A 27336-nucleotide genomic window follows, 5' to 3' on the forward strand; every position below is an offset into this window, starting at 1 on the left:
CACCGTGCTGGACCACACTGGATGACCCTCGCACCATGCTGGACCACACTGGATGACCCTCAGGCCATGCTGGACCACGCTGGATGACCCTCGGGCAGCACTGAAGAAGCCTGGGGCTGTGCCGGGCCGCGCTGGCTGAGCCTCAGGTCCCATCGGATGGGCATCAGCCCACGCCAGCCCGCAGCGGCCGAGCCCCAGGCTGTGCTGAGCGAGCTGGGACGGTGCTGGCGAGCCTCGGGACACGTCGGATGAGCCACGGGACACGCCGGATGAGCCACGGGACACGCCGGATGAGCCTCGGGACACGTCGGATGAGCCACGGGACACGTCGGATGAGCCACGGGACACGCCGGATGAGCCACGGGACACGTCGGATGAGCCTCGGGACACGTCGGATGAGCTTCAGAGGGCGCTGGGCAAGCCGCCGGCCGCAGCCCGTGGGATGAGAGGGGGTCTGGCAGCAGCGGGACGGAGCCGAAGAGTCCCGGGGCGGCCGGCGAAGGGTCCGATCTGCCGAGCGCCCCGGCACGCGGGGCCGCCGGCTCAGCCCCGCAGTCCCGCCGGCGCTGGATCTGCTCCTCAACGCCCTGCCCAAACCCAAAAGTGGGGGAAAATCCTCCTGGGGCCCCAAGTCCGGCCGCCCCGGCGCGCTCCCGCAGCGCCCAAGTCTGCGCCAGGGCGGGAGAGGGCGAGCCCCAGCCCGGCGCTCGCTCCCCCACCTCCGCCGGGCGCCCCAGACCAGACCGAGGTTCTTGCGGGGTTTTTCCGGTTCGTTTTTGTTGGTTGGGTTTTGTTTTTTTTTTCTCTTTTTCCCCCCCCCGGTGTGCCAGCTCACAGCGTGTGCTGCTCCGCGTGCAGCTGGGCCGGGAGGAGCAGCTGGACGGGCGACTGCGGCGACGGCGGCGGGGTCCGGGGAGGCGAGGGCTGGGCCGCGCCCGGCGTGGCGGGAGGGAACGGGGCGCCGGGGGCGGCGGCGGATGGAGAACCGGGAGCGGCGCTGGGGGGTTCCAGGATGGGCCGGTTGTAGAAAAAGAAGGGGCACTGCTGGATGAAGAGTTCGATGATTGTCTGGTAGGTGCGGGTGGCCGTCAGGGCGTCCATCGTGCTGAAGTCGGGTCTCATCAGGGTGGGCCAGAAGCAGATGGAGAGGTTCTCGCTGGTCATCAGGTTCACCCGGTGGTTGTGGCTGACCCTGCGGCGGGAGAGGGGACAAGACGATGCCGGCGAGACGCCACCAAGGACCCTCGACGCTGCCCGCTCCCGCCGCTGGGCGGCTTTTGGGGTGCTCCGGAGCTTCCCCGCGTCCCGCGAACCCGATACGTACTTGTTCAAGTGCCCGATGACGTATTTGAAGACCTCGTAGTTCTCCTTGGGAAACTTCCTCAGCACCTCCTTCAGCGCGTGGAGCTTCTGCTCCCGGTCGTTGATTTCTGCCGGGAGGGAAAGCGGAGCTGGGGGGCTGCCGCAGCAGAGAAATGCTCGCCGGGGATCGCACCCCACTACGGGATCCCTCCTCGTCCTTTGGAGGGGGAAAGGGATTTTGGGGCCAACGGGGCGAGCGGCTCATCGGTCTGCCCAAAAATAAACCCGGCAAAAACCCGCGCTGCGCACCGGCTGGCAGCGAGCTCGACGCCGGGGCAGAGCAGCTCCGGCCAGAAACAGGCCGGGAGGAGGTGAGGGAAGGAGACGTATCCGTGAACAGGCTTTGGCGGTGGGAATTAACGAGGCGCGCCTGCGAACGAGCCGGGAGGGGGTGAATCTCTGAGGCAGGGGGGCGGGGACGCCGGGCGTACTCACTGTGGGCTTCCACCAGCTCAGCCTGCATGGCGTAGGGGACCAGGGGCTCGGGCAGCTCGGAGAAGAAACTCTTCATGGCGCCGGCCACGGTGTTGACGGTGAAATCCTTCTCAGCCAGGTCCAGCCCGTGATCTGCAAGGGGAGAGTCTTGGGGTTACACCCCCTGGGCCACGGTCGCACCCCGAAACGCCGAGGGGAGCGGGAAGCCGACGGGAGGGGGGGTTCGCCCCGAAGCGGCTCGGCGTTGCCAACGGCGGAAAACCGCCTCCAGCCGCAGAGCCGAACCTCCTTCCGGAGAGGAGCCGAAGCCCCGCGCCCAGGAGCCAGCGGCGTGAGGGGGTGAAGGACGGGCACCAAAAAGGATAAAACACCCCAAAAAGGATAAAACACCCCAAAAACGTGGGGACCGGAGAGTCCCAGCGCCCAGCGGCGGGCAGCGGGCGGCACGGGGCCGCGGGCACGGCAGCCTCGTCCAGGTAACGGAAACAACAGGCGTTCCGCGCGTCCCAACGCGTTTTCATCCGAAAAACGCGGCGGCGGAGGGGCCGCGGGCACGCTGGGCGCGGGCGTCCCTCGCGTTTTGGGGAGGGGCAGGAGGAATCCGGGCGGCAGAGGTTACCCTGGTCGAACTGCCGCTGCAGGCTCTCCATCTCCGACTTGTTTCCGCTCACGCGATAGATGCCCTCGGTGCTCAGCCCTGGCGAGGAAAAACACTCGGGCGTCAGCGTGCCCGTAGGAAGCGTTACCAATTAATTTAAATTACGCCACGCTGCGACGACACCGCTGTCTCTTCCGCCCGAGCCATCTTTGCCCAAATCATTTCAGTTTTTTGGTGCACAGAGAGGGAAAAAAATAAACGAAACTCGGTCCCTTTGACGAGAAAACCCCGCCCGGATTTTCCGGATGGGAGAGCAGGGGGCGAAGCGGCACCGGCTGGTTTGCTCGGACGCGGCAGCGGCCTCGGCTCGAGCTTTGCCATCGGGGGAAATAAAAAAAAAAGCAGCCGGAGAAAGGGGAAGCACCCGCGCTACGCTGCGCTGCCCGATCTCCTCGTTCCGGCTACCCGGAGCAAGAGCCCGACGGGGGAAAAAGCCGCCGGAATAAAAGCCCGGAGCTTATTTCAGCGTTCATGAGGGCTGCCGGAGGCTCGGGGCTGAAAGCTTTGCACGGTACCGCCACCCCTCGCAGGGAGAGATGCAAGCAGGCTCCAAAAAAATTCACGCCTGCTGCTGGCGATCCTCCGGGCACGCTCCTTCCCCAGGAAAGGAGAAAGGATCCGGGGAAGAGTTCTACACCTTCCCGGGAAACGCACGGCGAGCCGAGCTTGCGGCGTGCGAGGAGAGCCCGTCCCCGCGGCGGAACGCGGCGCGGCCGGCGCCTCTCACCCGTGCCCTCGATGTACTCGATGCACCTCTCGATGAAGACGGGGATGGGTTTCTCCGGCGTCACCACGCTGGTCAAAGGCACCCCAAAGTAGCTGCTTTCCCACGTCGTCTTCGTGATGGACGGCCGAGGTTTGGGCTTTGGTTTCTGCGGGAGAGAGCGGAGCTGAGGCACGCGCCGCAGGATACGCCCGTTTATTCCGACGCCAGCGCCCGGCGGGGAGGGCGCGGAGGCCGCTCGTAACGCCCGCGCCCGGCGAAGGCCGCCGGCAGCAGAACCCGGTTACCGCGGCAGGAGCGGCGCGCGCCGCGCCAACGGGAACAGACAAACCCCCGCGGCTCCCCCCGGCGGAACCGTGCCGAGCGTAGCCGCGGATAAAGCCTTAAACACGGCGCCCGAGCGCCGCGCTGGGCTCCCGGCCGGCCAAATCCCGCGGGAGCCGGCGGGGGGAAGCCTTCCCGGAGCCTCGCCCGCATCTGCAGCATCCTCAGCGACGGGCGCGAGAGCCGGGAGACGTGCCGATTCCGGTGGATTGCCATTTATTTATTTCAAGCGCACGTTGTATCTCGTATTTACGAAGAAGACGTTTCCTAGCAGGCTGCCACCGCTATTTGTCCAGGTGAATTATCGCCGCAGACGACGGATTCCTCCAGGAGAGCGGCGCAGGCGGTGGCTACGGACGGAGAAACCCTCTCCCAGCGCCCCGTCCCTCGCTCCAGGACGCTAAGCCCGGCCGGCGGCTCCGCGAAGCTGACGGATTTGAACCCAAACGTCGCTCGCCAGCGGCCGCGGCGGAGCCTCCTGGGCAGCACGGCTTCGGGGAAAAATCAACGGCGGGGCCGTTTTCATGGAAAAAGTTGCCTTTTTGGCCGGTCTGCGGCTGAAAAAACCGCTGCAGGTGCAGAAGGGGACGACCGGGAAGTGGGAAGCCGGCGGGACTTCACCCAGGGGAAGGTCGCCCAACGCGGTGAACGGCTGGGACGGAGCGGTCGGCCCCGTGGCACCATCTCCAGCAGATCCTCCTGGAGAAGCTGCTCTGAGCAGAAGGTGAGCTGGGGTGAGGGCTGGCTGCCTGGCCAGGCCCGAGGGGTGGTAAGTCTAGGCGGAGGTCAGCGCCCAGCCGCGCGCCGCGGGGCCCAGTCCCGTCTAACGCCTTCACTACTGACCGGGATGACGGCGGAGACGTCCCCTCGGCAAGTCCGCAGGCGACGCCGAACGGGAGGAGCGGCTGACGCCCGAGAGGGCGGCGGTGCCATCCCGCAGGACCTCGAAAGGCTGGAGAAATGGGCTGACGGGAACCTCACGAAGTTCAACAAGGAGAAGCTCAACGTCCTGCCTCCGGGGAGGAACGGCCCCAGGCACCAGTCAACGCTGAGGGCCGCCCGGCTGGAGAGCAGCTGGGCAGAGAAGGACCTGGCAGATCTCGGTGGACACCAAGTTGACCGCGAGCCAGCAAGGCGCCGCAAAGGCGGCCAACGGGGCCTGGGCGGCAGGAGACAAAGCGTGGCCAGCAGACGGAGGGAGGTGACCTTCCCCTCTGCTCAGCGCTGGTGAGGACTCACCTGCAGCGCTGGGCTCCCCAGTACACGACACATGGGGACATACTGGAGAGAGACCTGCTGGTGGCCTTTCAGCACACAAAGGGTGTTGGCCAGAGAGAGACCTTGGCCAGGGTCCGCAGGGAGCGGCCGAGGGGCGGCGGTTTCGGACCGGCAGAGCGGGGCGTTGGGTGGACACGAGGAAGACGCTCTGGGCGCTCGGGGCGGGGAGGCGCCGGGGCAGGTTGCTCAGAGGAGCCGCGGGTGGCGGGAAGCGTTGGAGGTCAGGTTGGACGGGGCTCGGGGCAGCCTGACGGAGCGGGAGACGGCCCCGCCCGCGGCAGGGGGCTGGGCTGGGCGGTCTCCGAGGGTCCCTCCGACCCACACCCGTCTGTGGTTCTGTGACTCTGGATGAGCAGCAGCGTCGCTGCCCGGGCGCAGCGCTCAGCCGCCCCTTGGAAAGGGGACGCGCCACGCGCAGCGCGGGAGCGGAACCCAGCGAGGCGGCGGCGAAGCCCAGACGAGCCGGTTCTGCACCCAGCCGCGCTGCGACGGCTCCTCTCGGCGCGTCCCACCAGCGCCGCGAGGGAACGGCCTGCCCGCGCAGCTATTTCGGGGAGACTCAAAACACCTTTTTCGGTGGTGGGGGAGCCTCGAAACATCTTTTCTGGATCAAAGCGCGTGGCTCTCCTCAATCCTTGAGCACCTGCCATGAGCCAGAGCACCCGGACGGAGCTTTTTCAACGCAGCGAGGACAAAACAGCGCTTCGGCAGCTGGGCGGGCGAGGGAAAGCAGGGAAGCGCTGGGTGCAACGGCGGGATTGCTCCCGGAGGCCCAGGGCATCGCTCCAGCCCCATCCTCCCGCCAAGGAGAGGGAAATGTCGCTTTGCTCCTTCCTGCTTGGCAGATCGTTGCGGGCGGCTCTCCCTTTGTTTCCAGTGAAAATTAATAACGCCTCTTAATTACTGTGATTGGTTTTGCAGCGGCAGGCGGCTCCGAGCAGGACGTCTGGCGGCTGCTGCCGCTTCCTCTGCCGGGTCGGGGCCAGCGCAGGCCCTGCTTCCCTTCCTCCTCCTGCCCCCCCTCTTCCTCGCACGCGTGCATACGCCCACACGGCACGCGTGGACGGCTGGGGGGGGTCTGGGTAGTGGGGGGGCACGGGGGGGCTGCGCTGGCAGCTTCTGTAGGAAGCTGCTGGAAGGTGTTTCCCCTTTGTCCGGCGCACTCGGCCGGGCCCAGGGCGGACCCGCTGCTGGCCAGGGCCGAACCGATCGGTGAGGGAACCTTCCCTGCTAACGCCTCTGCCATAAGGTATTAAGAAGGAGAACAATAATTTTAAAAAAAGAAGCGAAGAAGCAGATTTGGGGGGCAGAGAGGGGGAGGCGCGAGCCTCGTGGGCCTGGCAGGCCTCACCCTCTGGCCTCCCGCCGGGCGGTGACTGGGCCTGACTGGGCCCGGCCCGGCTGAGAGGAGTGGAGAGGAGACGAGATGCGAAGAGACCCTGAGAGGCGTCTGCCTGCCGGCGGTGAAGGATTTCGGTGAGAGGAACGGCTGCAGACGCCATGGTCGGTGCAGAAGGAGGGGGGGCAGAGATCCCCTGCAGCCCGTGTGACGGCCATGGAGGAGCCGGCTGCGCCCCCGCGGCCGTGGGAGGGACCCCGCGCCGGAGCAGGGGAGGAACGTGAGGAGTTGTTCCCCCGAGGAACGAGCGGCGTAAAGCGACAAGTGTTGAACTGACCGTAACCCCCATTTCGGGAGGGGTGGGGGAGGTTCTCGTGTTCCCCGTCTCACTCTCCTGCTTTGGTTTCAGTAACAAGCAGAGAGTTGGCCACGGGTCGAGGCTGGTTTGCCCGTGACGGCAGCTGTAGGGATCTCTCCTGTCCTGATCTCAGAGCTCCAGCCTTTTCCTCACGTGAGCTCTCCCGTTCCCTCGGCGGCGGGGGAGTGAGAGAGCGACTGCGGAGTGTGGGCCCGAGCGGGGCTGAGCTACGACGCCGGTGTACGCGCCTGCACAGATGCGTATGTAACAACGCGGGCGCATGTATGTACGTGTGCGTGTGTTCTGAGTGCACGTGTGTACAGTGTCTGTATGCGTACGTACACACGTGTACAGCGTGTGCGTACACACGTGTATAACGTGTACATGACAGCTATGGCCAAGGCACACGCTCAGGGCTGCCTGGTTTGACAGCCAACCGCTGGCCATCGGCACACCAACCGTTGGCCAAGAAGCCCGAAGACCACTCAACCGCAGCGCACCCGGCACCGGCGGGTTCGTCCCAAACCAGGAGCAGGCACCAGCGTGCCGAAGAGCGGCACCGAACCCCGGTGGATTTACGGCGCGTTTCACAGAGCCGCGGCAGCACGACGCATCCAAAGAGCCACCAAAGAGTGGCAACAGACAACTGGGACGCGTCCTCAGCTTACCAGCGTCTCGTGCAATGGGACACATCTAGCCTCGACCCACTTCGTTAAACGACTCTGCCGGTAACGACGACTTCGCTGCATTCCCCCCGGTTAAAGAGGATTTACAAGGCAGAGGGAGGCCGCGTCTCAGAGCGGCCGCGTCTCGGCGAGCCGCACCTCGGAACCCCCAGCTGCGAGCACGGAACAAACGTTCCAGAAGCACGTCGTGAGGGCAGAGTCGTCAAAGCCCAACGCCCGCGCGGGAAACAACGGAGCCGATTTTGGCGCAGGGCTGCAAGTTCACACGGTCCAGGCCAGCTGCGAGTTAACGCACAAGAAAAACTAAACCGAGGAGATTCTGGGCTCGCTGCACCCCTCGAGCGGTACACAGACAAAAACAAGCCAAGAACGCGACGGCAGGGGCTCCCGCCCTCGTTCGGGCGTCGCGCCTGGCGGTACGTCCCGACCTCCACCCTGCAAATCCCGCGACCACAGGGCAGAAAGCAGCAGCCTACCTTCGTCGTCCTTCTCAGGCTGCGCAGGATGTTCCTCCTCCTCGGATCCTCCCCGTCGGCCGTCTCGTAGGGGATAACGGCGTTCTCGCCTTTATACCCCTGGGAAGTCTGATCTTCCTCTTTCTTCCGAATAGGTCCCAGCTCGTCATCGCTCCCAACGCTGAAGCTGGTGCGGTAGCTGGCAAACCTGCCCAGCCTCGTGCAGCGCGTCCGATAGAGCACGGGCTTGCTAACGGCCGACACCTTGCGGCCCCGTTCCAGGGAGCTGGTGTCCATCTCGCTGTCCGAGCCGTTGCCGCCGCCGTTGGTCTGGGTTTTGTTAATGTTTCGGATGGTGATGATCTTGCCCTGGGTGCTGTCGTGAGGCACGGAGTAGATGTTTTCCTCTTCGTTTCTGGGTTTGACCACGGCGTCCATCGGCTCGGCGTAGTCGGAGGGATCGAAGCAGTCGGCGGGCAGCCAGCCGCTAGAAGACATGGACTTCCTCTGCCCGTCCCGATGGCCCTGCTCCAAACACGACAGGTCCCCCTTCGTAATGTCGAAATGCACGGGGGGCTTTGGTTTCACCGGAGGAGGCACTTTGCTGTTCAGCTTGTTTTCAAAAGTGCTCATGACGGAAATGAAAGACAAGCCGTCGTTCCCCTCCAGCTCCATGGAAAGCTTCGAGTGGTCTTTGGGCAGGGCGGGCACGGACGTGTCGTCTCTGAAGGGGCTGTAGGTGGGGGGCTCGACGTCCTCCTCCGAGTCCTGCAGGTTGGAGTTGCAGAGCGGGGAGCCCGCTCGAGGCGAGTTGAACACCTCCTCTGTCGTGCTGCAGGCTTCGGCCACGTTGTCGTACATGTGCGTGGCTTCGATGATGTTTTTTTTCTCCACCACATCTTTAAAAAACGAGTGGAAGATCTCCAGCTTGAGCTGCGGCTGGCTACAAGGGACGGTGGTGAACTTGCCGTCGATCTCCTGGGCGATCTCCTCGCCCTCGGTGAGCTGCTCCCTGCTCAAGTCGTTGTCCAGGATGTCTACGGAGCCGTCCGTGAGCGCCACAACCTGTATGGGGATGATGTCCTGCACCTCGCAGAGAAAGGCACGTAGCATGGCCAGGGACGCCTTGCGCTTTGCCGAGTAAAAGACGATGTACCCGTGGACGAGCCGGCTTTTCCGAATGCTAAAGGAGGAATGGTAGGAAAGGAGGGAGAGCTCCACGCGCCTCTTGTGCGGCCCGACGGCTAACTCGAGGAGGACGGAGCTGCTGCTGCCGCACGGCGAAGGTCTGTAGGTCTGGGACTGCAGGATGGGTAAGAGGACGTCGTCCACGTTGAACGGATCTCCGCACATCAAGCACATGACGATCCGGAGGTCGACGTCCGCCAGGTCTTTGATGCTGGAGGTGGAGCTGACGAGGTTTAAGTTGCGTTTCGAGTCCAGCAGCCCCTTCAGGACCTGGCTGATCTGCTTCTCGTTGATGTTGCGGCCGTACCCGATGCCGGCAGACGCGGGGTCCAGGAAGACGCACTGCAGCTTGCTCGCGATCTGCTGCCCTTGCTGTATCAAGCTGTGCAGCGTCTCGCCGCTGGTGTCCCCCCTCTTGTTAACGAGGATGAGCGTCAGAGGAAGGTGAACCAAGTGGTTATCCCTCCTGCCGATGGTCGACTCTCTGCTCTTCTCGATGCTTTCCACCACGTAGGACAGCGACTCCTTCGAGTTGTAAAGGCAGAGACAACCGTGAGGCTGGAAGGTGGGCGTCTGGAAAGAGTTAACGGGGAGCCGGACGTTGCCCTCGATCGGCCGCAGGGACAGCTCGTACATCTTACCTTCGATCACGTACTTGTCGTCGTTGGTGCAGAGCGCCCGGATCTCGTTGGCCAGCTCGCGCGCCAGACCGTCCTTGCCCAGGATCACCAGGTTGATCCTGTCGATGTTGGGATCCGAAAGCAAGTTCTTCTGGTTGCGTTCGGAGGGCCTGATGAAGCGGGAGCTGATGAGGTGCTCGATTTTAGAGTCCACGCAAAGCGGGCAGCTCGGACAGGTTTCCTTCGTCGGGTGGTACACGAAGTGGATGTGCTTCAAAATAAGGGCGTCCCGCTCGGCCTGCAGCTTCTGCAGAGCTTTGAACCTTTGCTCTTCACCCAAGACGTCCTGAATGACGCCCATTTTCTCCTTGCTGGGTTTAGCATCGAGCTCCAGTTCATAAAACAGCTCCGAGTACTCCAAGAGCAGCTCCTGGAACTCCTCCTTGGCCTTCTCTATAATCTGTTTTTGGTGCTTGCTGTAGATATCCATATAAATAGACTCCTCCAGCCACATGTAAAAGTCCTCGTTCATAATGAAACTGCGCGCTTCCTCCCACGGCTTCCCCGGCGTGATGAAAGGAGACGTCTCCAGGTTTTCTTTGAAAGCTCTTCGCATTTCTGCCCTCTTCCTCTCGTTCCTCAGCTTTTCTAAGTGAGCGTCGTAGAGCTGCTTGGCGGGTTCGGTGTCCATCAGGTCGAAGGGAATGCGCTCGTTCTCCATGTTGTCGACGTGGCTGGTGGCATCCCAGGGCGTCTCCTCCAGGACAATAAACCATTTCAGAAAGTCCGGCTTCGTCTCCAAGAGCTTCTCCACTTTTACGTAGCTCAGGTGATCTATTTCGTCCAGGTCCGGGATGAGGGCTTCAAACACTTGAGGAAGCACGGCGAGGTACATCTTCCGCCGGCGCTCTATGTGCTCCTGCTTGAGGCGGTGGACGTGCTGCAGAAACAGCTTTTTGGCTTTCTGCGTTCCTTCCAGGTACACGTAATCCTGGTATTCCGGAGAGGACTGCATCTTGCGGCTCACGTTCGACCACGTCTCGTTGTGGTTTTTGACGATGCGGCTGACCAGCCACTCGTACTTGTCTTTAGCAGCAGCTATCTGTTGGCTTTGCTGTTTCAAGGCTTCGAAGTAGGGGATGATTTTAGTCTTTCCCCGGCTTTTATCAATCAGCTGCACTAAGGTGCTGAAGGCCAAGTCAATGTTCACATTGGATCTGGCCGACGTCTCCACGACCTGGAGGTTCTTTTTGCTTAAGGCAAAAGTATGTGCATCCCTAATGTACCGCTCCACGCCCTCGTCGCACTTGGTCAGGACCACCACGATGGGTTTTTTCGTTTTCGCTAGCTGATTGTAAAGATTGGAAACAAATTTGAGCTGATCGTCAAAGTTCCTGTTCATACCCCTGCTAACGTCAACGCAGAGCAGAAAGCCGTCCACCAGCAGCTTTCCATCCGGCATCTGCTTCTGCTCAAAGTCCTGCTCCAGCCCCAGCTGGTCCGTGCAAAAGTACATGAGCTTTTCGGCCGAGGCCAGCTTGGTGGCGGCAGCCCTCTTGATGTAGGGCTGCAGGGCCGTGCTGCGGTGAGGCTGAAAGGTCTGGTCGTCGATAAACTCCGTCTGCTCCACAACGTGCATCTTACATTCCACGCAGTCCTCCAGGGAACGCACAACCTCCCCCCAGTAGAGGAAGTGGTCGTTATTGACCACCCTTCCCCCAAAGTCACTGGTGCTGAGAACCGAGGTGTGGTCCAAATGGAACTCATCCGCGCTGGGCCGCACAAACCGGTTGCAAAGGCAGGACTTCCCAACGCCGCACTGCCCCTTCTCCTTCTCCGTCCCGGACAATCCCACCACGCTAATGTTATAGGTGGGAATGCGAACATCTTGCTTTCTTGCCATCATCATCGTCCACACATCCTGTCCCACTCAACCGCTTCCGAGAGGATTAGCGCTTCCGGCACCCGGCGCGGCTTGGCAGATCGGTGGGCGGCGGGGTGACGCTTCTCAAGCCAGGCAGGGCACCGGGGCGATGAATTTGCTCGTCCCCATCCTGTACGTACCAGCAGCGCTTCAGTTCTCGCTGGTGCCCGTCGTTGGACGGCTGACGTTTCCCCCTAGGAGAAAGAGAAACAGTCATCAGCGTTTCAGCTCCGAACTCCAAAGAGAGCTAATTCTGCCCGTACCACCTTACACGTCTGCGCGGGGTTTGTCCAGCGAGGGGGGGCTGCGCTGGCAGCTTCTGTAGGAAGCTGCTGGAAGGTGTTTCCCCTTTGTCCGGCGCACTCGGCCGGGCCCAGGGCGGACCCGCTGCTGGCCAGGGCCGAACCGATCGGTGAGGGAACCTTCCCTGCTAACGCCTCTGCCATAAGGTATTTAAGAAGGGGAACAATAATTTTAAAAAAAGAAGCGAAGAAGCAGATTTGGGGGGCAGAGAGGGGAGGCGCGAGCCTCGTGGGCCTGGCAGGCCTCATCCTCTGGCCTCCCGCCGGGCGGTGACTGGGCCCGACTGGGCCCGGCCCGGCTGAGAGGAGTGGAGAGGAGACGAGATGCGAAGAGACCCTGAGAGGCGTCTGCCTGCCGGCGGTGAAGGATTTCGGTGAGAGGAACGGCTGCACACGCCATGGTCGGTGCAGAAGGAGGGGGGGCAGAGATCCCCTGCAGCCCGTGTGACGGCCATGGAGGAGCCGGCTGCGCCCCCGCGGCCGTGGGAGGGACCCCGCGCCGGAGCAGGGGAGGAACGTGAGGAGTTGTTCCCCCGAGGAACGAGCGGCGTAAAGCGACAAGTGTTGAACTGACCGTAACCCCCATTTCGGGAGGGGTGGGGGAGGTTCTCGTGTTCCCCGTCTCACTCTCCCGCTTTGGTTTCAGTAACAAGCAGAGAGCTGGCCCCGGGTCGAGGCCGGTTGGCCCGTGACGGTAACTCCCCCCCCTGTCCTGATCTCAACCCTTCAGCCCTTTTGCTGCGTTCTCTCTCCCGTTCCCTCGGCGGGCGGGGGAGCGAGCGAGCGACTGGGGCTCGGTCCCGAGCGGGGCTGAGCTACGGCAACGCCTCGCACTTCAACGCTAGCGTCGACGCCGGGGAAATACCGGCAGCGGCGAAGACGCGCCAGCCGCAGCATCCGACCGCAGCGGGCACGGCTTCCCCGCCGTCCTCACAAGCAGCTTGTGGGCGCAAACCACAGGCCGACCGCGCCGCCAAGGCAGAACGAGGTCACGGTCCGCCAGCCAGCCGGGCAGGGAGCGAGAAATCCGGGGCGGCGGCGGCGGGGAGAGCCGAGGGGATCCGCGGCAGAGCCCAGGGGAGAGGGTTTGCTTTGCGGGAGTTTCCGATTCCACACCGGACAGAAAGCGAGCGCAATAAACCACCCCGTCTTCTCTGCGCCTTCCGATTTAAGGTCAAGCATCGCGCCGGCTTAACACCCGACACCGCTTCTGCCAGGAGGATTACCTCCTCGCTCCCCGCGGACCGACGGCCTAACAGGGTCGGAATAAAGGCCCGGCGATCCCGCTAAAGCCTTGAAGAAGCGCCCGGCGTGCCCCCCAGCACCAGCGGATGCGAGGGAGCAGTGCTTGAGGGAGGGACGATCCCAACTGAGGGAGGGACGATCCCAACTGAGGGAGGGACGATCCTAATTAGCGCTCTCGGAACTCCGAGGGCGGCGAGATGCTGGAGGAGGCTTCCCAGAGAAGCCGCGGGTGCCCCGCCGTGGGAAGCGTCGAAGGTCAGGTTGGACGGGGCTTGGAGCGGCCTGATGGAGCGGGAGACGGCCCTGCCAGGGCAGGAGACTCGGACCGATGACCTTTAAAGGCCCCGCCAGCCCAAAACCTCCCGTGACGCTGCGAAACACGGCGCTCCAGACCATCAGCTTTACAACCCCAGAGCGGAAGAGTCTCCCCGCTTACGGCAAAACCCAAAATTAACTCGCGTGCAGCTCGCCGGAACAACCCTTCCGCGAGGAGTTCGGGCACCGCGGGAGTCGGTCCGCAAGCTCTCGGCTCTCCCGTGGACGCGGGGCTTCCCGCGGGAATGCCACTCGGCAGCGCGTGTCACTCCTCAAGGTGAGGCTCTCGCAGGCCAAAGGGCGTGACAGCCACGGCACCGGTGCGATGTAAACTACGCTGCCGGGCCGCTGCCAGAGCTTTAATTACTTCAGATAATTACTCGTCGCTCCGCTGGAAGGAACGCGGTTACTCCCTGGCAGCTCGGACGAGGCTCGGAGGCTGCTTGCACGGCTTCTCCCGCCGCTCTGCCGGGAACACCGCTCTTCCTCCCGTGTTTTTCCTCAATCCTCACTGTCTCTGCCCATTTTGGAGGACGGGCCCAGGCGGGCACCGAGCACCCGGACCCTGGCAGGCGTCGGCGTGCTCCGGCCGCGCCTCGGCGCCGTCCGAACCCGTCCGTCTGTCCGACCGGCGGCCAAACTGCCGAGCCGTGGCTGCTCCCCCATCTCCGACGCTCCCGTGCTCCATCCGGAGAGCCCGGCCGACGCAGCAGCTGGAAACACGGCACGGGCACCAGGACGGAGGGATTCCCGCCCACTTGTAAAATTTTCTCACCGCGTCCTCGTAGCAAAAGGTCCCTGAAACGGGTCTGCAAAGACCGATTTAAGCTTTTCACCATCTGGGTCCGAAACGCTTAATCTCGTGCAACAGATGGGCGGTCGCGGCCGCGGCCAGCCCTCTCGCGGACAGAAAACCACTTTCCCAATTTTCTGCAAAAAAATAAAACCCCCCGGAGCGGCAGAGCCGCTGATTTCCGAGACCAGATCCGCGACGAGCGAAGGCGGCAACGTGCCAAGCGTCCCACAGAGGGGAGGAAGGGCCGGCGCGCAGGACCCCGCGTTCATCCTCGGTGCAAGGCGGATAATTTATTAACCAATTTGCTGAAATTTGGGTTTTCTGCTCGCTTCTGCCTGGCGGAGAAGCTGCCTTTTTCCTCTTCCGTCGGCAAAACTCGCAGCACAGGCGGTTGCAAAAGCGTTTCCACAGGCGGGGGTTCCAGGAGCAGAAGCGAATTCCAGCGGCGGCGGCTCCTTCGGCTTCGCGCCGTCGCCTTCGTCCCGCTCGCGTTCACTCGCACGGGCGTTTCCTACGCCGGCAGAAAGCAACAGACCGGCCCACGTGAGCACATGGCAGGTGGGGCTTGCACCCCGAAATCATAGAAATCGGATGCGGAAAATTGTTCAAAAAAAAAAAAAAAAAATCACAGACGCAAGGTTTCAGAAGCGCAGCAGCCTAAGAGCAGGTTTCGGGGGAGCGCTGGGACACACGGCGGGATTCGTCCCGCCCAGCGCGTGGGAGACTGCCCGTTTCCACCGTGTTTTCCCGCACGTGCCGGGAAAGCGGCCGGAGGGATCCGCGCGGCGCGGGGATAAATAACCCGCCCCCCGCTCGGACGCGGGAGCCGCAGAAAGCTTCACCCCCACCCCGCCGTCGGGTGCGCTCACACTCACGCCTGCGCGTCCTCGGCTCCCCGTTTCGCTCAGCCTGACGAAGCGACGTCCCTTCTCCTCCGCTCGGGGCAGGGGAAGGGGACAACCGGTGTCAAAAGGCGCTTGCTTTCGCTTTCTCCCCTAAATCCCTGAGTCAGGAGTTACTCATTTACGCCACAAAGTCCGGCCGCGAGGACCAGGAAGAAGGGATCCGCTCTGCTAGCTCACTGCAAAGCCAGGGCAGTTTAGCGCTCGTTTCCTCTTCAGAAGCCGGCAGCAGACTCAAAGAGAAGGGAGGCGGCGGGGGAAAAGGTATTTTCCGCCCCCGGACACCCGGGTACGACCGCAGCCACCGGCGATGACAGCTCACGCAATCCGGGCTGCCGATAAGCCTGGGCGGCTGCCGGCGCCAAACCCAGCTCTCCGCGCCGGTCCCCACCGCTCGCCGCCTGCGCGTGTCGCAGCAGCCCCGGAATTAACAGCGCGTCCAACGGAGCAGCTTCCCAAACGCCGTTAAAGCGGGGACAAAGCTTTCTTCACGCTCTCTGCGGTGCTCACCGGGGCGGCGAGGGCCCGGGCGGGCGCCGCCGAAGGAGAAAGTCCAGCTTGCGACTTGAAAAGGCCCGAGGGCAGCGGAGCCAGCAGCAGCGCGGCTGCGGGCAGTTTTCGGCACGGCTTTTTGTTTATTTAAGGGGAACGACCTCCGTGTTGCAGCTCTCCCCGGGTCGACGGGATCCTCTTCCTCCTCAGCCCACCGCCGCCGCAGACGCCCGCGGCGCCGAGCGCTCCGCGCAGGCCAAAGCAACGGCGGAACCGGCGTTCCCGCCGGGAAATCGGAGAAAATTAAATCCAGGGTGTGGAGGGCTTAAGGAGGCACAGCTCCGTCCTCGCCTACACCTCGCTTGCGGGGCGGCGATCGGCCGGAGCGATCCGGCTGCTCCGTCCCGCACAAAGCCTGCACTTCGGAGAAAACCGAGCGCGTCGTGTCACCGCTTCACGTTAAATACGTGAGGCTCCGAACTGGAAGCCGGAGCACGCAAAGGCAGAGGCGAAAAGAAAGGGCAGCCCCGCAGCGCCTTTGGGGGCACGCAGGGCGTCTCCAGCGCTCGGTTTTCGGGGTGCGTAACATCACCAAAGCCCCGCCCGGAGCCGCGCAGGGCTGGGGTCCCCCGGAGCGGCCGCAGCTCCCCGAGCTCTGCGTTTCTGCGCCTCGAACCCCCCGATGCCACGGACCGGCCTCAGATCAGACGCCAAAGCTCCGCTCGCTCGGTCCTCTGCAAGCGGCAAACTTCAGCTTGCTTGAAGTCTTAAAAAAAACCGAACCGCGAAGCTTCAGACCAGCGGGACGGGGTTCGGCGTTCCCCCTCTCCGGAGAAGGCAGGCGGCACGACCCCACCGCGGCGGCCGTCGCGGGTAGCCCGGAGCCAGCCGTTCTTATCTTAGGCATTTCGGCGAGCCCGGCCGCGGCGTCAGCGAAGTGCCGGGAGATAATCCGAGGGCTGAAACGCTGGAAGTGCCCGGGCGGGAGCCGAGCGGCCTGGGCGCGCTCTCCACAGCGGGGTCAGTAAACCTCTCTGACCGCAGCGAAAGAGGAGTCGGGGCGGGGAGACAAACGTCCGGTTAAACCGGCCGGCATCTCGCAACGGACGGGCAAAGGCTTTTCCGCGGCGAGGCGGCATCCGGGCGGATCCAGCATCACGGCAAAGGTGCGTCCGAGTCCAGGGTAACGTTAAGCAAAAAACAAACACACCTGGAGGTTACCGTCCCTTCCCAACAAACCATCCCGAGAGAAACACCCCGGAGCCTCGTCCGCATCAAAATGATGCGGCAGGGGAAAAAAAAAAAAAAAAAAATCTCAATCCGAGTGCCATTTCTCAGCCAGGTATTTCAAAGCTGCCCCAACGCCACCTCCAGCGCGGCCTCGGCGCGTGGCCACGCCACCACGTCTGTCAGCTCCTAACACAATTTGGTAATCCCGCGACAAAAGACAAAGGTCAAGCGCTGCCGGGCCGGGGAAAGGGATCCGCAGGGCTGAGTGAGCTCCAGTCGTCTCCAGCCACCGCTCCCCTCCCACAGCTCTCGCCGGCAGCGCAGCGCCGGGCAAAAGCGAGCTCTCACGGGGCTGCTCTGGGGGTTTTTATTCCGGCGTGCGGCAGACCGGTTCTTTCGCCGGCCCTCCGCAAACACGTAGGAAGGAGCGAAGGACGGCAAAGCACGAGCTCGGCGGGGCCGCGTGCGCGGCCACAGCGAAAGCGCAGCGCCTGCAGAGCGGCAAACCTCTCTCCTGACGAGGGGAGCTGGACGAACGCGCAGACTGTCGGCGACGGCGCGGCTGTCACCCCAAAGCCAGCTCCGCCGGCGGCGCTCCCGGCGGAAACCGGCTTGGAGGAGCGTTGTTAGAAACGCGGCGTCGGGATGAGCGGCTGGCTCTGCCGACAGCTTCACGAGGCTGCAGGCTACGCGCAGGCACTCACACACGGATGCGCGCATGGATGTGGAGTCACAGACGGGTGTGGGTCGGAGGGACCCTCGGAGACCGCCCAGCCCAGCCCCCTGCCGCGGGCGGGGCCGTCTCCCGCTCCGTCAGGCTGCCCCGAGCCCCGTCCAACCTGACCTCCAACGCTTCCCGCCACCCGCGGCTCCTCTGAGCAACCTGCCCCGGCGCCTCCCCGCCCCGAGCGCCCAGAGCTTCTTCCTCGTGTCCACCCAACGCCCCGCTCTGCTCGGATTTCGGAGCTGCCAGCGCGCAGCGCCGCCCCACGTCCCATTCGTCGCACACCGGCGGCCCCCCGTCCTTCTCCGCAGGGCTGCTCTCCATCCATCCCAGCCCGGCCTGCGCCGGGGCAGGGGACTGCCGCTGGGCCAGCTCACGCCGGGCCCCGTCGAACCTCCCGTGGCTGACGCTGGCCGACGTCTCCGGCTCCCTCCGGACGGCAGCTCCCCCCGAGGGCACCAACGGCACCGCTCAGCGCGGCGTCACCCGCCGTCCCACCGTCTAGGTCCTCCACGAAGATGCTTAACGCTCCTGGTCCCCGTACGGACCCCGACGCCGCTCGTCGCCGATCTCCACCCGGACGCCGAGCCGTTCACCGCGTCCGACCCTTCTCGCACGTCTGTGTTCACGGACCCCCCGGAGCCCTGCCGCCAACGGCCCCAGAGACAGCCGGCCGGAACAAAACCCAACCAGAAACGTCTCCGCGGGCGGGACAGACCCATCCACCCCACCCAAGCGCAGCGACTGACGGCTCCGCCGCCGGCTGCCTCGCCGAGGAGGTCCCATGGCGTTCGTCACGCTGCCTCGCCGGCGAGCAAACTCAAAACTCCTTTTGAAGGACAACAAACCGGGGCAACGTCCGAATGAGTCAGCAGGGCCGAGACCGAAGGATGTCGGAGTCGGGGAGATCCCTCAGCGAAGGAGCAAAGACCAACAACCGCGGAGTCCCCGCCTGGCCGGCCAAGCGCTGGCGCGCACCACGAAATCACCCGCCGCGAGACGACGACCGACGAGGCTTCGAGCCCCGCGCGAACGCAAGCATCGGCCACGCCGAAACCTCACACCTCCGTAAAAATCGCTTTCACGCGCCCGACTCCCAGCCGCAGTCGCAACAAATCCGGTTTCCTTCAGAAAAACCAGCCGACCTCACCGCCCCAACCCCTCGCCCGCCCCAATTAAGCCAGTTCGTCCCAAAACGAGGGTCGTCGTCACTCCGCGGGTGTCGGCGGCCGCGGGCACGAAGCTATCCCCCGATTTTCCCGGTTTCACCTCCTTCCGGAGGCAGGAAGGGATCGGTCCTGGCCGTTATCTTACTGGGCGTCTTTCCGCGGGGTTTCACCGCCCCGCCGGACGCTCCCCCGGCTCCTGAGGGGAACAGCTCCCACCAGCACCAAGAAACCCACCGTGGTTTGGGGGAACGGCAGGAAATTAGCCGGGTTACGCGAAAACGGAGCTCTACGGAACGGTCACGGTCGCGTCGCGCTGCTCCAGAGAGGACGAGCCGCCGCATCGGCACCCTCAAAATCACCCCGGAGCCGGGAAAAGCTCAAACCTCTCCAAAAATCACCACCTGGTGACGCCTCGCGCCGGGCGAAGCCGCCAGGACGGAGGGAAAACGCACCCGGTGAGCGGACGCGGTCGGGGAAACACCGGGAGGGAACCGAGGCCGGCTGGGCACGAAGGAAAAAAAATAAAGACTGGAAAGAAGACGACCAGAGCACGGACGCTGCCGCTCCCCAGGAGACGCTGCTCGCGTCGCGCTCCGGCAAAGACGCCGTTTCAGACACGCCGCCCCCCGAATCCCGGCCTCCGAGCTGGGACGAGGACAGGCACAAGCACCCAAGCGAGGGAAGTCCTGAAGTCGGACATTTCCCGCAGCTCACAATCACAACGCCTTTTTTTTTTTTTTTTTTTTTAAGGTGGCAAAGAAAAAAATCGAAGCTCCCTGATGCTCGGAGGTGAGCGGCGCCGCCCCGAAACACCCGGGAACACGGACGGAGAAAGGAGGGGATAAAAAAAAATAAAAATTTAAAAAAAAAAAAAAAAAAGAAATTAAATTTACTTTCCCAAGTGCCGTCAAAAGCCTAACGAAGCGCGTAACCCTAATTAAGCTTCCCCAAACCGGGAGGAAATAAGGAAAGCAGAGGGAGCCTCGGCGCAGGCATCCTCTGCGGCGCAGCCTCGGCGCCCGGCTCAGCGCCTTTTTGGGTTTTTCATTTTAAATCCAAGCGGTTTCTAAAATCTGGCCCCGGTCGGCGGAGCGAAAGCAGAAATCAATGAATTCAGGCCATTAAAAATTACATCACCAGCTGGCCCGAGCGCGCATCAGGCCCATCTTTATCTCTGCGGATTTAAACGCCAATTACCGGCGGCTCGTGCGGATACGGCAGCTCCTAGAGGAAAAAAAAGGAAAGAAAAAAAAAAAAAAGAAAAAAAAAAAAATCACTATGGAGAAATCAAAGCCCCCGTTTCCGTTAAAAACCCCAAATATAAAGAATCATTGTGCGACGCTTAATCTCGCGGCGAACACCTTAACCGTTTCCCCGGCCCGCAGCCGGCGCCGTCAATTTCCGAGCCGATAAAAAGCGCTTTTTAATTGCCGGTGGGCAACGGGGGGAGCGGGCAGCTGCCGGCGGGAGGCCCCCGGCACCGCTGGAACCCCGACCCGGTCTCGGGGGGCTCGCTGCCGCCGCCGGAAAAACCGGAGGAATGCGGGCTGGAGGAGGATTTCGGAAACGGGCCGGAAAAATGAAAAGGAGGGGTGAAAGAGGCGGGGGGGGGGGGGGCGCCACTCGAAAAGGTGGGTGCTGCCGTGTGCCCCCCCCTCCCCAAGGGTGGGGAGGGGCACCCCGCAAACCAGCCTGTGGCTCTGCTGGCGCAGGGAGGAGGAGACGTCGCCCCCCCTCCCCTTCTCTTATTTTGGGGAGGGGGATCAGGGCTTGCCCCCCCCCCGGGGGGGCTGAGGAGGGGGGCAGCCGGCCGGTGGCTGTCCCCGCCGCAGGTGGAGGGGCCCGAAAAACGCTTCACAGGGGCACAAATTTGGGGGCGGGTGACTCCTGCCGTGCCCCGCTCTCCCCCCCCCCCGCAAAGTGGGGGGACAGGGTGATCACCCCGCCCCACAGCGGGGGGGCAGCCCCCCCTCCCCCCGCAAAGGGAGGCCGCAGAAGCCTGCCAAGCTCCTAATGGTGGGAGGGGGTCTCCTCCCTCCACCCCCTTGCCGGGGGGGGCTCCCCTCCTCTCAGGCCCCCCTTAGCCTGGGAGGGGGGTCAGCTTGCCCAGAAAGGGGGGGGTGTCTCCCCTCCCCGGACCCCTCCCCTTAATGGGGGGCGGGGGGGTCTCCTCTTTACTAAAATGGGAGGGGGGGGGCTCTTCTCCTCGGACCCCCTCCCTAAATTGGGGGGGGGGGTCTCCCCACCTCCAGACCGCTCCCCTCACGGGGGTCTCCCCTCCCTGGACCCTTCTCCTTAAGGGTGGGGAGGGGTTTCCGTCTGCTAAAAGAGGGGGTCTGCCCCCCCAATGGGGGGCGGTCTCCCCTCCCTGGACCCCTCCCCTTAAAGCTAGAGGGAGGGGGGGGGGGGGGTCTCCCCCCTTTCAGACCCTTCAACGGGAGAACCCTCAGAGTGAGGAGGGGAGGGGGTGTCCCCCTTTCCCAAAGGGGGGTGGGGGGGGGCGCGGCGGGCTGAGGCCCCGCTCCGCTCACGCCTCCCCCCGCCGCGGCTGTGGGCCGGCCCGGCGGGTTGGTGGCCGGCGGGGGTGGGGCGGCCCCATTGTTCCCAGCCCGGGGGGGGGTGGGGGGGGTGGGGGGTGTGGGGGGAGGGAGGGAGGTGGCGGAAAGAGAACACGGGACCGGTCCTTACCGTGGCGGCGGGCCGGGCCGGGGGCGGCGGGCGGCGGCGCCATGTTCCCCCCTCAGGGCGGCGGCGGGGGGGGGAAGGGGGGAGGCAGCGGGCGGGGCGGGGGCGGCGGGGCCGCCGGGGCGGGCTCGGCCTGTAATGGCGGCGGCGGCGGCGCCTTCCTCCCCCTCCTCCTCCTCCTCCTCCTCCGCCTCCGCCTCCGCCTCCGCCTCCTCCCGGACCGGGGGGGGGGGGGGGCGGGGGGCAGCGGCGAAGGGGGGGGAGCCGCGCAGGGGAGCGGCGGCGCATGCGCGGGGAGCAGGGAGGGGGAGCGCGCGGGGAGCGCGCATGCGCCGGCCTGCGACCGCTCCTCCGCTCTCCCCGGTGGCACCGGGAGCCTGACGGGGAATTCGGGAGGCTTCACAGTAGCAACCCCCCCTCCTGCCCCACCCTGACGACCGCGGAAACCGGCAGTCAGCCGCGGGACAGGCCCGCGCGGCCTACAAGGCCTGGCCGCTCCGGGGCCGCCATTCCCGCCGGGTGCGTCCCACCAATCCGGAAGCCGGATTGGTGGGACGAGGCGGGGGATGCATCCCTGCATACCGCGCGCGGGCGCAAAGCCTCCTGGGGAATGTAGTCCGGAGCGAGGTGTGGGCGGTGTTGGGGCAGGAACTACGAGTCCCGGCGTGCCCCGCGGTCGGACCGGATATCCGGTGGGAGGGCGGGCAGGCGGGAGGGGGAGCCCCCGGACCCAGCAGCGTTACCGGGGGGGGCACGGGCCGGGACCGCCATGGTGAGGAGCCGGGGGCGCGGGCCTGGGTGGGGGGCTAGGGGGCACCCCACTCTAGCCACCCTGGAAGGGCGGGGGGGGGGGGGAGTTGGAGGGCCCCCGTGGGGCAGGGCAGCTGGGGGGGGCTCTATGGGGCACCCCACTCTGGTGACCCTATCGTAAAGGAGCCTGGGGGGGCTGGACCCCCCCCGTGGGGCAGGGCAGCTGGGGGGGGCTCTATGGGGCACCCCACTCTGGTGACCCTACAGTAAAGGAGCCTGGGGGGGCTGGACCCCCCCCCCCGTGGGGCAGGGCAGCTGGGGGGCTCTATGGGGCACCCCACTCTGGTGACCCTACAGTAAAGGAGCCTGGGGGGGCTGGACCCCCCCCCCCGTGGGGCAGGGCAGCTGGGGGGGGCTCTATGGGGCACCCCACTCTGGTGACCCTACAGTAAAGGAGCCTGGGGGGGCTGGACCCCCCCCGTGGGGCAGGGCAGCTGGGGGGGCTCTATAGGGCACCCCACTCTGGTGACCCTACAGTAAAGGAGCCTGGGGGGCTGGACCCCCCCCCCCGTGGGGCAGGGCAGCTGGGGGGGGCTCTATGGGGCACCCCACTCTGGTGACCCTACAGTAAAGGAGCTGGGGGGGCTGGACCCCCCCCGTGGGGCAGGGCAGCTGGGGGGGGCTCTATAGGGCACCCCACTCTGGTGACCCTACAGTAAGGAGCCTGGGGGGGCTGGACCCCCCCCCCCGTGGGGCAGGGCAGCTGGGGGGGCTCTATGGGGCACCCCACTCTGGTGACCCTGTAGTAAAGGAGCCTGGGGGGGCTGGACCCCCCCCCGTGGGGCAGGGCAGCTGGGGGGGCTCTATGGGGCACCCCACTCTGGTGACCCTGTAGTAAAGGAGCCTGGGGGGGCTGGACCCCCCCCGTGGGGCAGGGCAGCTGGGGGGGGCTCTATAGGCACCCCACTCTGGTGACCCTACAGTAAAGGAGCCTGGGGGGGCTGGACCCCCCCCCGTGGGGCAGGGCAGCTGGGGGGGGCTCTATAGGGCACCCCACTCTGGTGACCCTACAGTAAAGGAGCCTGGGGGGGCTGGACCCCCCCGTGGGGCAGGGCAGCTGGGGGGGGCTCTATAGGGCACCCCCACTCTGGTGACCCCTACAGTAAAGGAGCCTGGGGGGCTGGACCCCCCCCCCCGTGGGGCAGGGCAGCTGGGGGGGCTCTATAGGGCACCCCACTCTGGTGACCCTACAGTAAAGGAGCCTGGGGGGGCTGGACCCCCCCCCCCCGTGGGGCAGGGCAGCTGGGGGGGGGGGGCTTCTTTTACCGGGTCCCTATAGCGAGACGCTTGGGGAGGACACAAAAACGCCCCCCAAAAAAGGGGCTGGGGGAGGGAGGGAATGCCCACCTCCCTGCTCTGCCCCCCCCAGCACCCCGTTTTAACCCCCCCAACCCCCCTCTTGCGTATGCCCCCCGCAGATCCGCTTCATCCTGATCCAGAACCGGGCGGGGAAGACCCGCCTGGCCAAGTGGTACATGCAGTTTGACGACGACGAGAAGCAGAAGCTGATCGAGGAGGTCCACGCCGTCGTCACCGTCCGCGACGCCAAGCACACCAATTTTGTGGAGGTAACGCCCCCAGAACCCTCCGGGTTCCCCCCCCAAATCGCCCGCTCCCCCCTCCCTCCCCATACCCGGGGCTCGGGGGCTCCTCCACCGGCCTCGCGTCCGAGCGCCGCCGCTTTCCCTGGCGGGGACGCGGCGGCCGGCCGCGCTCCGTTGCGTCCCGCCCCTCCCAGTTCTCCCAGTTCTCCCAGTTCCTCTTTTTCACGTCCCTCTCTCCCACCCAGTTCCGCAATTTCAAGATCATCTACCGGCGCTACGCGGCCTTTACTTCTGCATCTGCGTGGACGTCACCGACAACAACCTGGCTTACCTCGAAGCCATCCACAATTTCGTGGAGGTGAGGTGACCGACACCCCCCCCCCGCCCCCCCGCCTCGTTCCCCGGCTTTTAATTAACGCCGCCGTGCTAACGACCGCGCGCCCCGCCTGTGTCCGCCCCCCAGGTCCTCAATGAGTATTTCCACAACGTCTGCGAGCTCGACTTGGTCTTCAACTTCTACAAGGTGAGGAAAAGAGGGGGCGTTCAGGGAGCCCCGGAGGTTGGAGGGAGGTTTTGGGGGAGCCCCCACCCCACGCGGGGGTTGCGGGGGGGCGGTTTTGGGGGTCCGGGGCTGCCCCCTGACGCCGCCGGGGCCCGGCCAGCAGGTTTACACGGTGGTGGACGAGATGTTCCTGGCCGGGGAGATCCGGGAGACGAGCCAGACCAAGGTGCTCAAGCAGCTCCTGATGCTAGCAGTCGCTGGAGTGAGCCGGGACCAAGCTCTTCCTCCCCCTTCCCCCCCCTCCCTCCTCCTCCTCCTCCTCCTCCTCGGACCCCGGGTGGGGCGGCGCGAGGCTCTCGGTGTCGCGTGTGTCGTGTGTGTCCCCCCCCGCCGCGTCCCCGCCGTCGTGTTGTGAATAAAGGTTGCTGCGATGTGCCGGAGGCGCCTCGCGGGGAGGGGAGGGGAAGGGGGGGGAGATTCGCCGCCGTTTCGGCACAGCGTGGCGGGGGTGCCGAGGGCCCCCCGCCGGGGGTGGGGGGCCTTCGCCTGGGACCCCCGCAGCCAGGCCGGTGTGGGGCAGGGGGCCCCGTCGCCCCACCTCCAGCCCCCTCCCGCTCCTCTGCCTCTCGCTGGCCCTGTCCCCGCCGTCAGGGGGGGCGGCCGAGGATTCCGGGGGACCCGTGGGAAGAGTTGGGGACCCCTGGGGGTGGCCCAGGGGATTTTGGGGGTGGCCAGGGACTACTGGGGTACCCCGGGGTGGCTGGGGACAGGTTGGGTGGCAAAGGGGCCCCCAGGGTGGAGGGGGGGACCCCGGATGGATTGGGGACCCTGGGGGTGGCCAAGGGGGACCCCCAGGGTGGATGGGGGACCCCTGGGGTCAATTGGGGACCCCCAGGGTGGCTGGGGACAGGTAGGGTGGCAAAGGGACCCCCAGGATGGATTGGGGACCCCCAGGGTGGATGGGGGACCCCTGGGGTCAATTGGGGACCCCCAGGGTGGCTGGGGACAGGTAGGGTGGCAAAGGGACCCCCAGGATGGATTGGGGACCCCCAGGTGGCCAAGGGGACCCCCCAGGGTGGATGGGGGACCCCCTGGGGTCAATTGGGGACCCCCAGGGTGGCTGGGGACAGGTAGGGTGGCAAAGGGACCCCCAGGATGGATTGGGGACCCCCAGGGTGGCAAAGGGACCCCCAGGGTGGATGGGGGACCCCTGGGGTCAATTGGGGACCCCCAGGCGGATGGGGACTCCTAGGGACCCCCAGGGTGGATGGGGGGACCCCAGGGTGGCTCAGGGGGACCCCAGGCTGGATCGGGGACCCGGGGGTCGCCCACATGGCAACGGGGGACACCCCAGCCCCGATCCCCCGCGGGCGCCAGGCGGGGCCGAGGCTTTGGCGCGCGGGAGCCCCGCGGGCGTCACCGGAGGGTTTATTGTCACGGGGCGGGGGGGGGACGGGGACACGGACACACGCGCCCACGGGACCCCCCGCCTCAGTCCTGCCCCAGGCGCTTGACGGCGGGGTTGGGGTACTCGGGGTTCTCGATGGCCCCCGGCCCGAATTTCAGCTCGAGGAAGGCGCGGGCGTTGTTGGGCGCCATGGCGGTGAAGCCGGCGAAGGGCATGGGGACCCGCGGGCGGAGGAAGCTTTCGGGGAACTCCACGTCCTGGGGGTGGCCAGCCACGTGTCCTTGGTCATCACCCCGCCGCGGGCGTAGAACGGCCACAGGTCCACGTGCAGCCGGTTGCTGCGGCTGTAGTGGACGCGGTAAAATTCTCCTCCGCCGCCTTTTCCCAAAGAAACCTTCGGCGTCTTCCACCGCCTCTCCCGCCGCCGCCGCCGCCAGCCATCGGCACTTACCCACGTCCTCCGGTAAATTCCCAAATCCACGTCGTAATCCCAAGGGATGATGTCCCCGAGGCGAGCGGCTCCCAGCAACGACCCCCCCTCTAACCAGTACCGTACCCCGGCGCTCTCCAGCGCTCCGGCGACGTGCCGGGCCGTTTCCCGTAACGCCCGTAGGCAGCACGGAGGTCCACCGCCCGGCGAGGAGGTACTGGGGGGTACGGGCGTGCACCGTGCCGAAACACCGCGCCGTCTCCTTGCCGCAGCCGTACCAGCGCTCCCGCCCGTCCGCCAGCACCTCCCGTTTGATGCCGAGGTCGCGCATCAACCGGCGCCGCCGAGTTTCCGCCAAGTTTTCGGCTTTCCAGCGGCCGTGGGGGACGCGGGGGTCGGCGGGCCGCCGGGAACGCCGTCGGCATCACCCGCAGACCCCAACCGCGGACCGTCGCCTGCACGAAGAGGGCGGCGGGCGCCGGCCCGCGCCAAGGGGAAGGGAAGGGCGAAGAGATCGCGGGTGCGGAGCAGCAGCACCGCCGGCCCCTCCAGCGCGCGGCAGACCCCCGGCGCGCCGGGGCCGTAGCGCGCCGTCCACGTCCGCGCTTCCAGCCGCAGTTCCAAGCAGCGCGGCGGCAGCGGTCCCACCGGCGCCGCCACCCAAGCGAACGTCGCCGGCGCTCTCTTCAAGGCGTCCCGCATGCGTTCCAGCAGCCCGGGACGGCGCGGGTGCCGTCGGGGACCAGAGCCACGTGACGGGTGCGCACCTGCAGCTCGGGGTGCGCCAGCGGCGGGGGCCGGTCGACCGCGGGGCGCAACGGTAAGAACCTGACCCCCCCGCCGGCAGCGGCACCGGGGGGTACGGCGCCGTTTCGGCCGCCACCACCACCGGGAGGGGCAGAGAAGCGAAGGAGCGCGCCGTCCCCGCCAGATCGTTCTCGAAATCTTCGAAGTCCCGCAGGAGGACGGTGACGCCGGGGGCGCCGCGGGGGGCGCGGCAGGAGGCGCCGGGCCCCGCCCACACGCAGTAGAGGAGGAGGAGGTTGAGGCCGATGGCTCCCGCCAAGGCGGCCTGGCACGGCGTCACCCGCATGCCGGGACCGGGACCCTCTTAATTAACCCTCCTGGCTAATTAGTTAATTTGCCCTCCCCCCTCCTCCATTTCAGCCAGGTCCTACCGGTGCTGCCACACGTGGTCACGAGCGGGGCGGTCTCGGCGGCGGCGCTGCGGGGATGGGAAAGGGCGTTAATGAGGGCGCTCATTAATGAAGGGGCTGATTAACGAGGGCCCTCGTTAATGGGGAGACCTGTTAATGAACCCCCTCCATGAGGGGCCCAGGGCATTCCCCCCCCCCCCCTCAGGCTGAGCCTGCTGTGTTGCTGTGGTAACGCATCCTCGGTTGCTATAGCAACGCTATAGGGGCAGCCCCT

The 27336-nt window shown here is 65.5% G+C and overlaps 3 protein-coding genes across 4 annotated transcripts; 1 reads left to right on the forward strand and 2 right to left on the reverse strand.

Moving 5' to 3' along the window:
* Nucleotides 1-814: 814 nt before the first annotated feature.
* Nucleotides 815-21403, reverse strand: ARHGAP35 (Rho GTPase activating protein 35). 2 transcript variants are annotated; one of them, XM_086771613.1, is made up of 8 exons: nt 21215-21403; nt 19724-19750; nt 7641-11545; nt 3183-3327; nt 2417-2494; nt 1798-1929; nt 1325-1430; nt 815-1192 (listed from the first exon to the last, which is right to left on the reverse strand). In XM_086771613.1, exons 3-8 carry the CDS (start codon nt 11334-11336, stop codon nt 832-834), a joined length of 4518 nt encoding a protein of 1505 aa, XP_086627739.1. In that variant the 5' UTR covers nt 11337-11545; nt 19724-19750; nt 21215-21403; the 3' UTR covers nt 815-831. The 2 variants fall into 2 exon arrangements, with proteins under 2 accessions (XP_086627739.1, XP_086627737.1); XM_086771611.1 differs by having other exon boundaries at nt 19664-19750.
* Nucleotides 21404-21497: 94 nt separating this feature from the next.
* AP2S1 (adaptor related protein complex 2 subunit sigma 1) lies at nt 21498-24502 on the forward strand. The gene is given in 7 exon segments (XM_086771614.1): nt 21498-21760; nt 21860-21983; nt 23440-23589; nt 23811-23841; nt 23844-23923; nt 24029-24088; nt 24231-24502. Coding segments are annotated over 7 exon segments (960 nt in total). The 3' UTR covers nt 24483-24502.
* A 971-nt stretch (nt 24503-25473) lies between these two features.
* Nucleotides 25474-27125, reverse strand: FKRP (fukutin related protein). Its single transcript, XM_086771615.1, is given in 9 exon segments — nt 25474-25743; nt 25746-25864; nt 25866-25938; nt 25941-26101; nt 26103-26294; nt 26296-26387; nt 26389-26627; nt 26630-26743; nt 26746-27125. Coding segments are annotated over 9 exon segments (1428 nt in total). The 5' UTR covers nt 26999-27125; the 3' UTR covers nt 25474-25558.
* Between the last annotated feature and the right edge of the window lie 211 nt (nt 27126-27336).

This window comes from Chlamydotis macqueenii, unplaced genomic scaffold, assembly GCF_036417535.1.
Source record: "Chlamydotis macqueenii isolate bChlMac1 unplaced genomic scaffold, bChlMac1.mat HAP1_SCAFFOLD_126, whole genome shotgun sequence".
Taxonomy (NCBI): Eukaryota; Metazoa; Chordata; class Aves; order Otidiformes; family Otididae; genus Chlamydotis; species Chlamydotis macqueenii.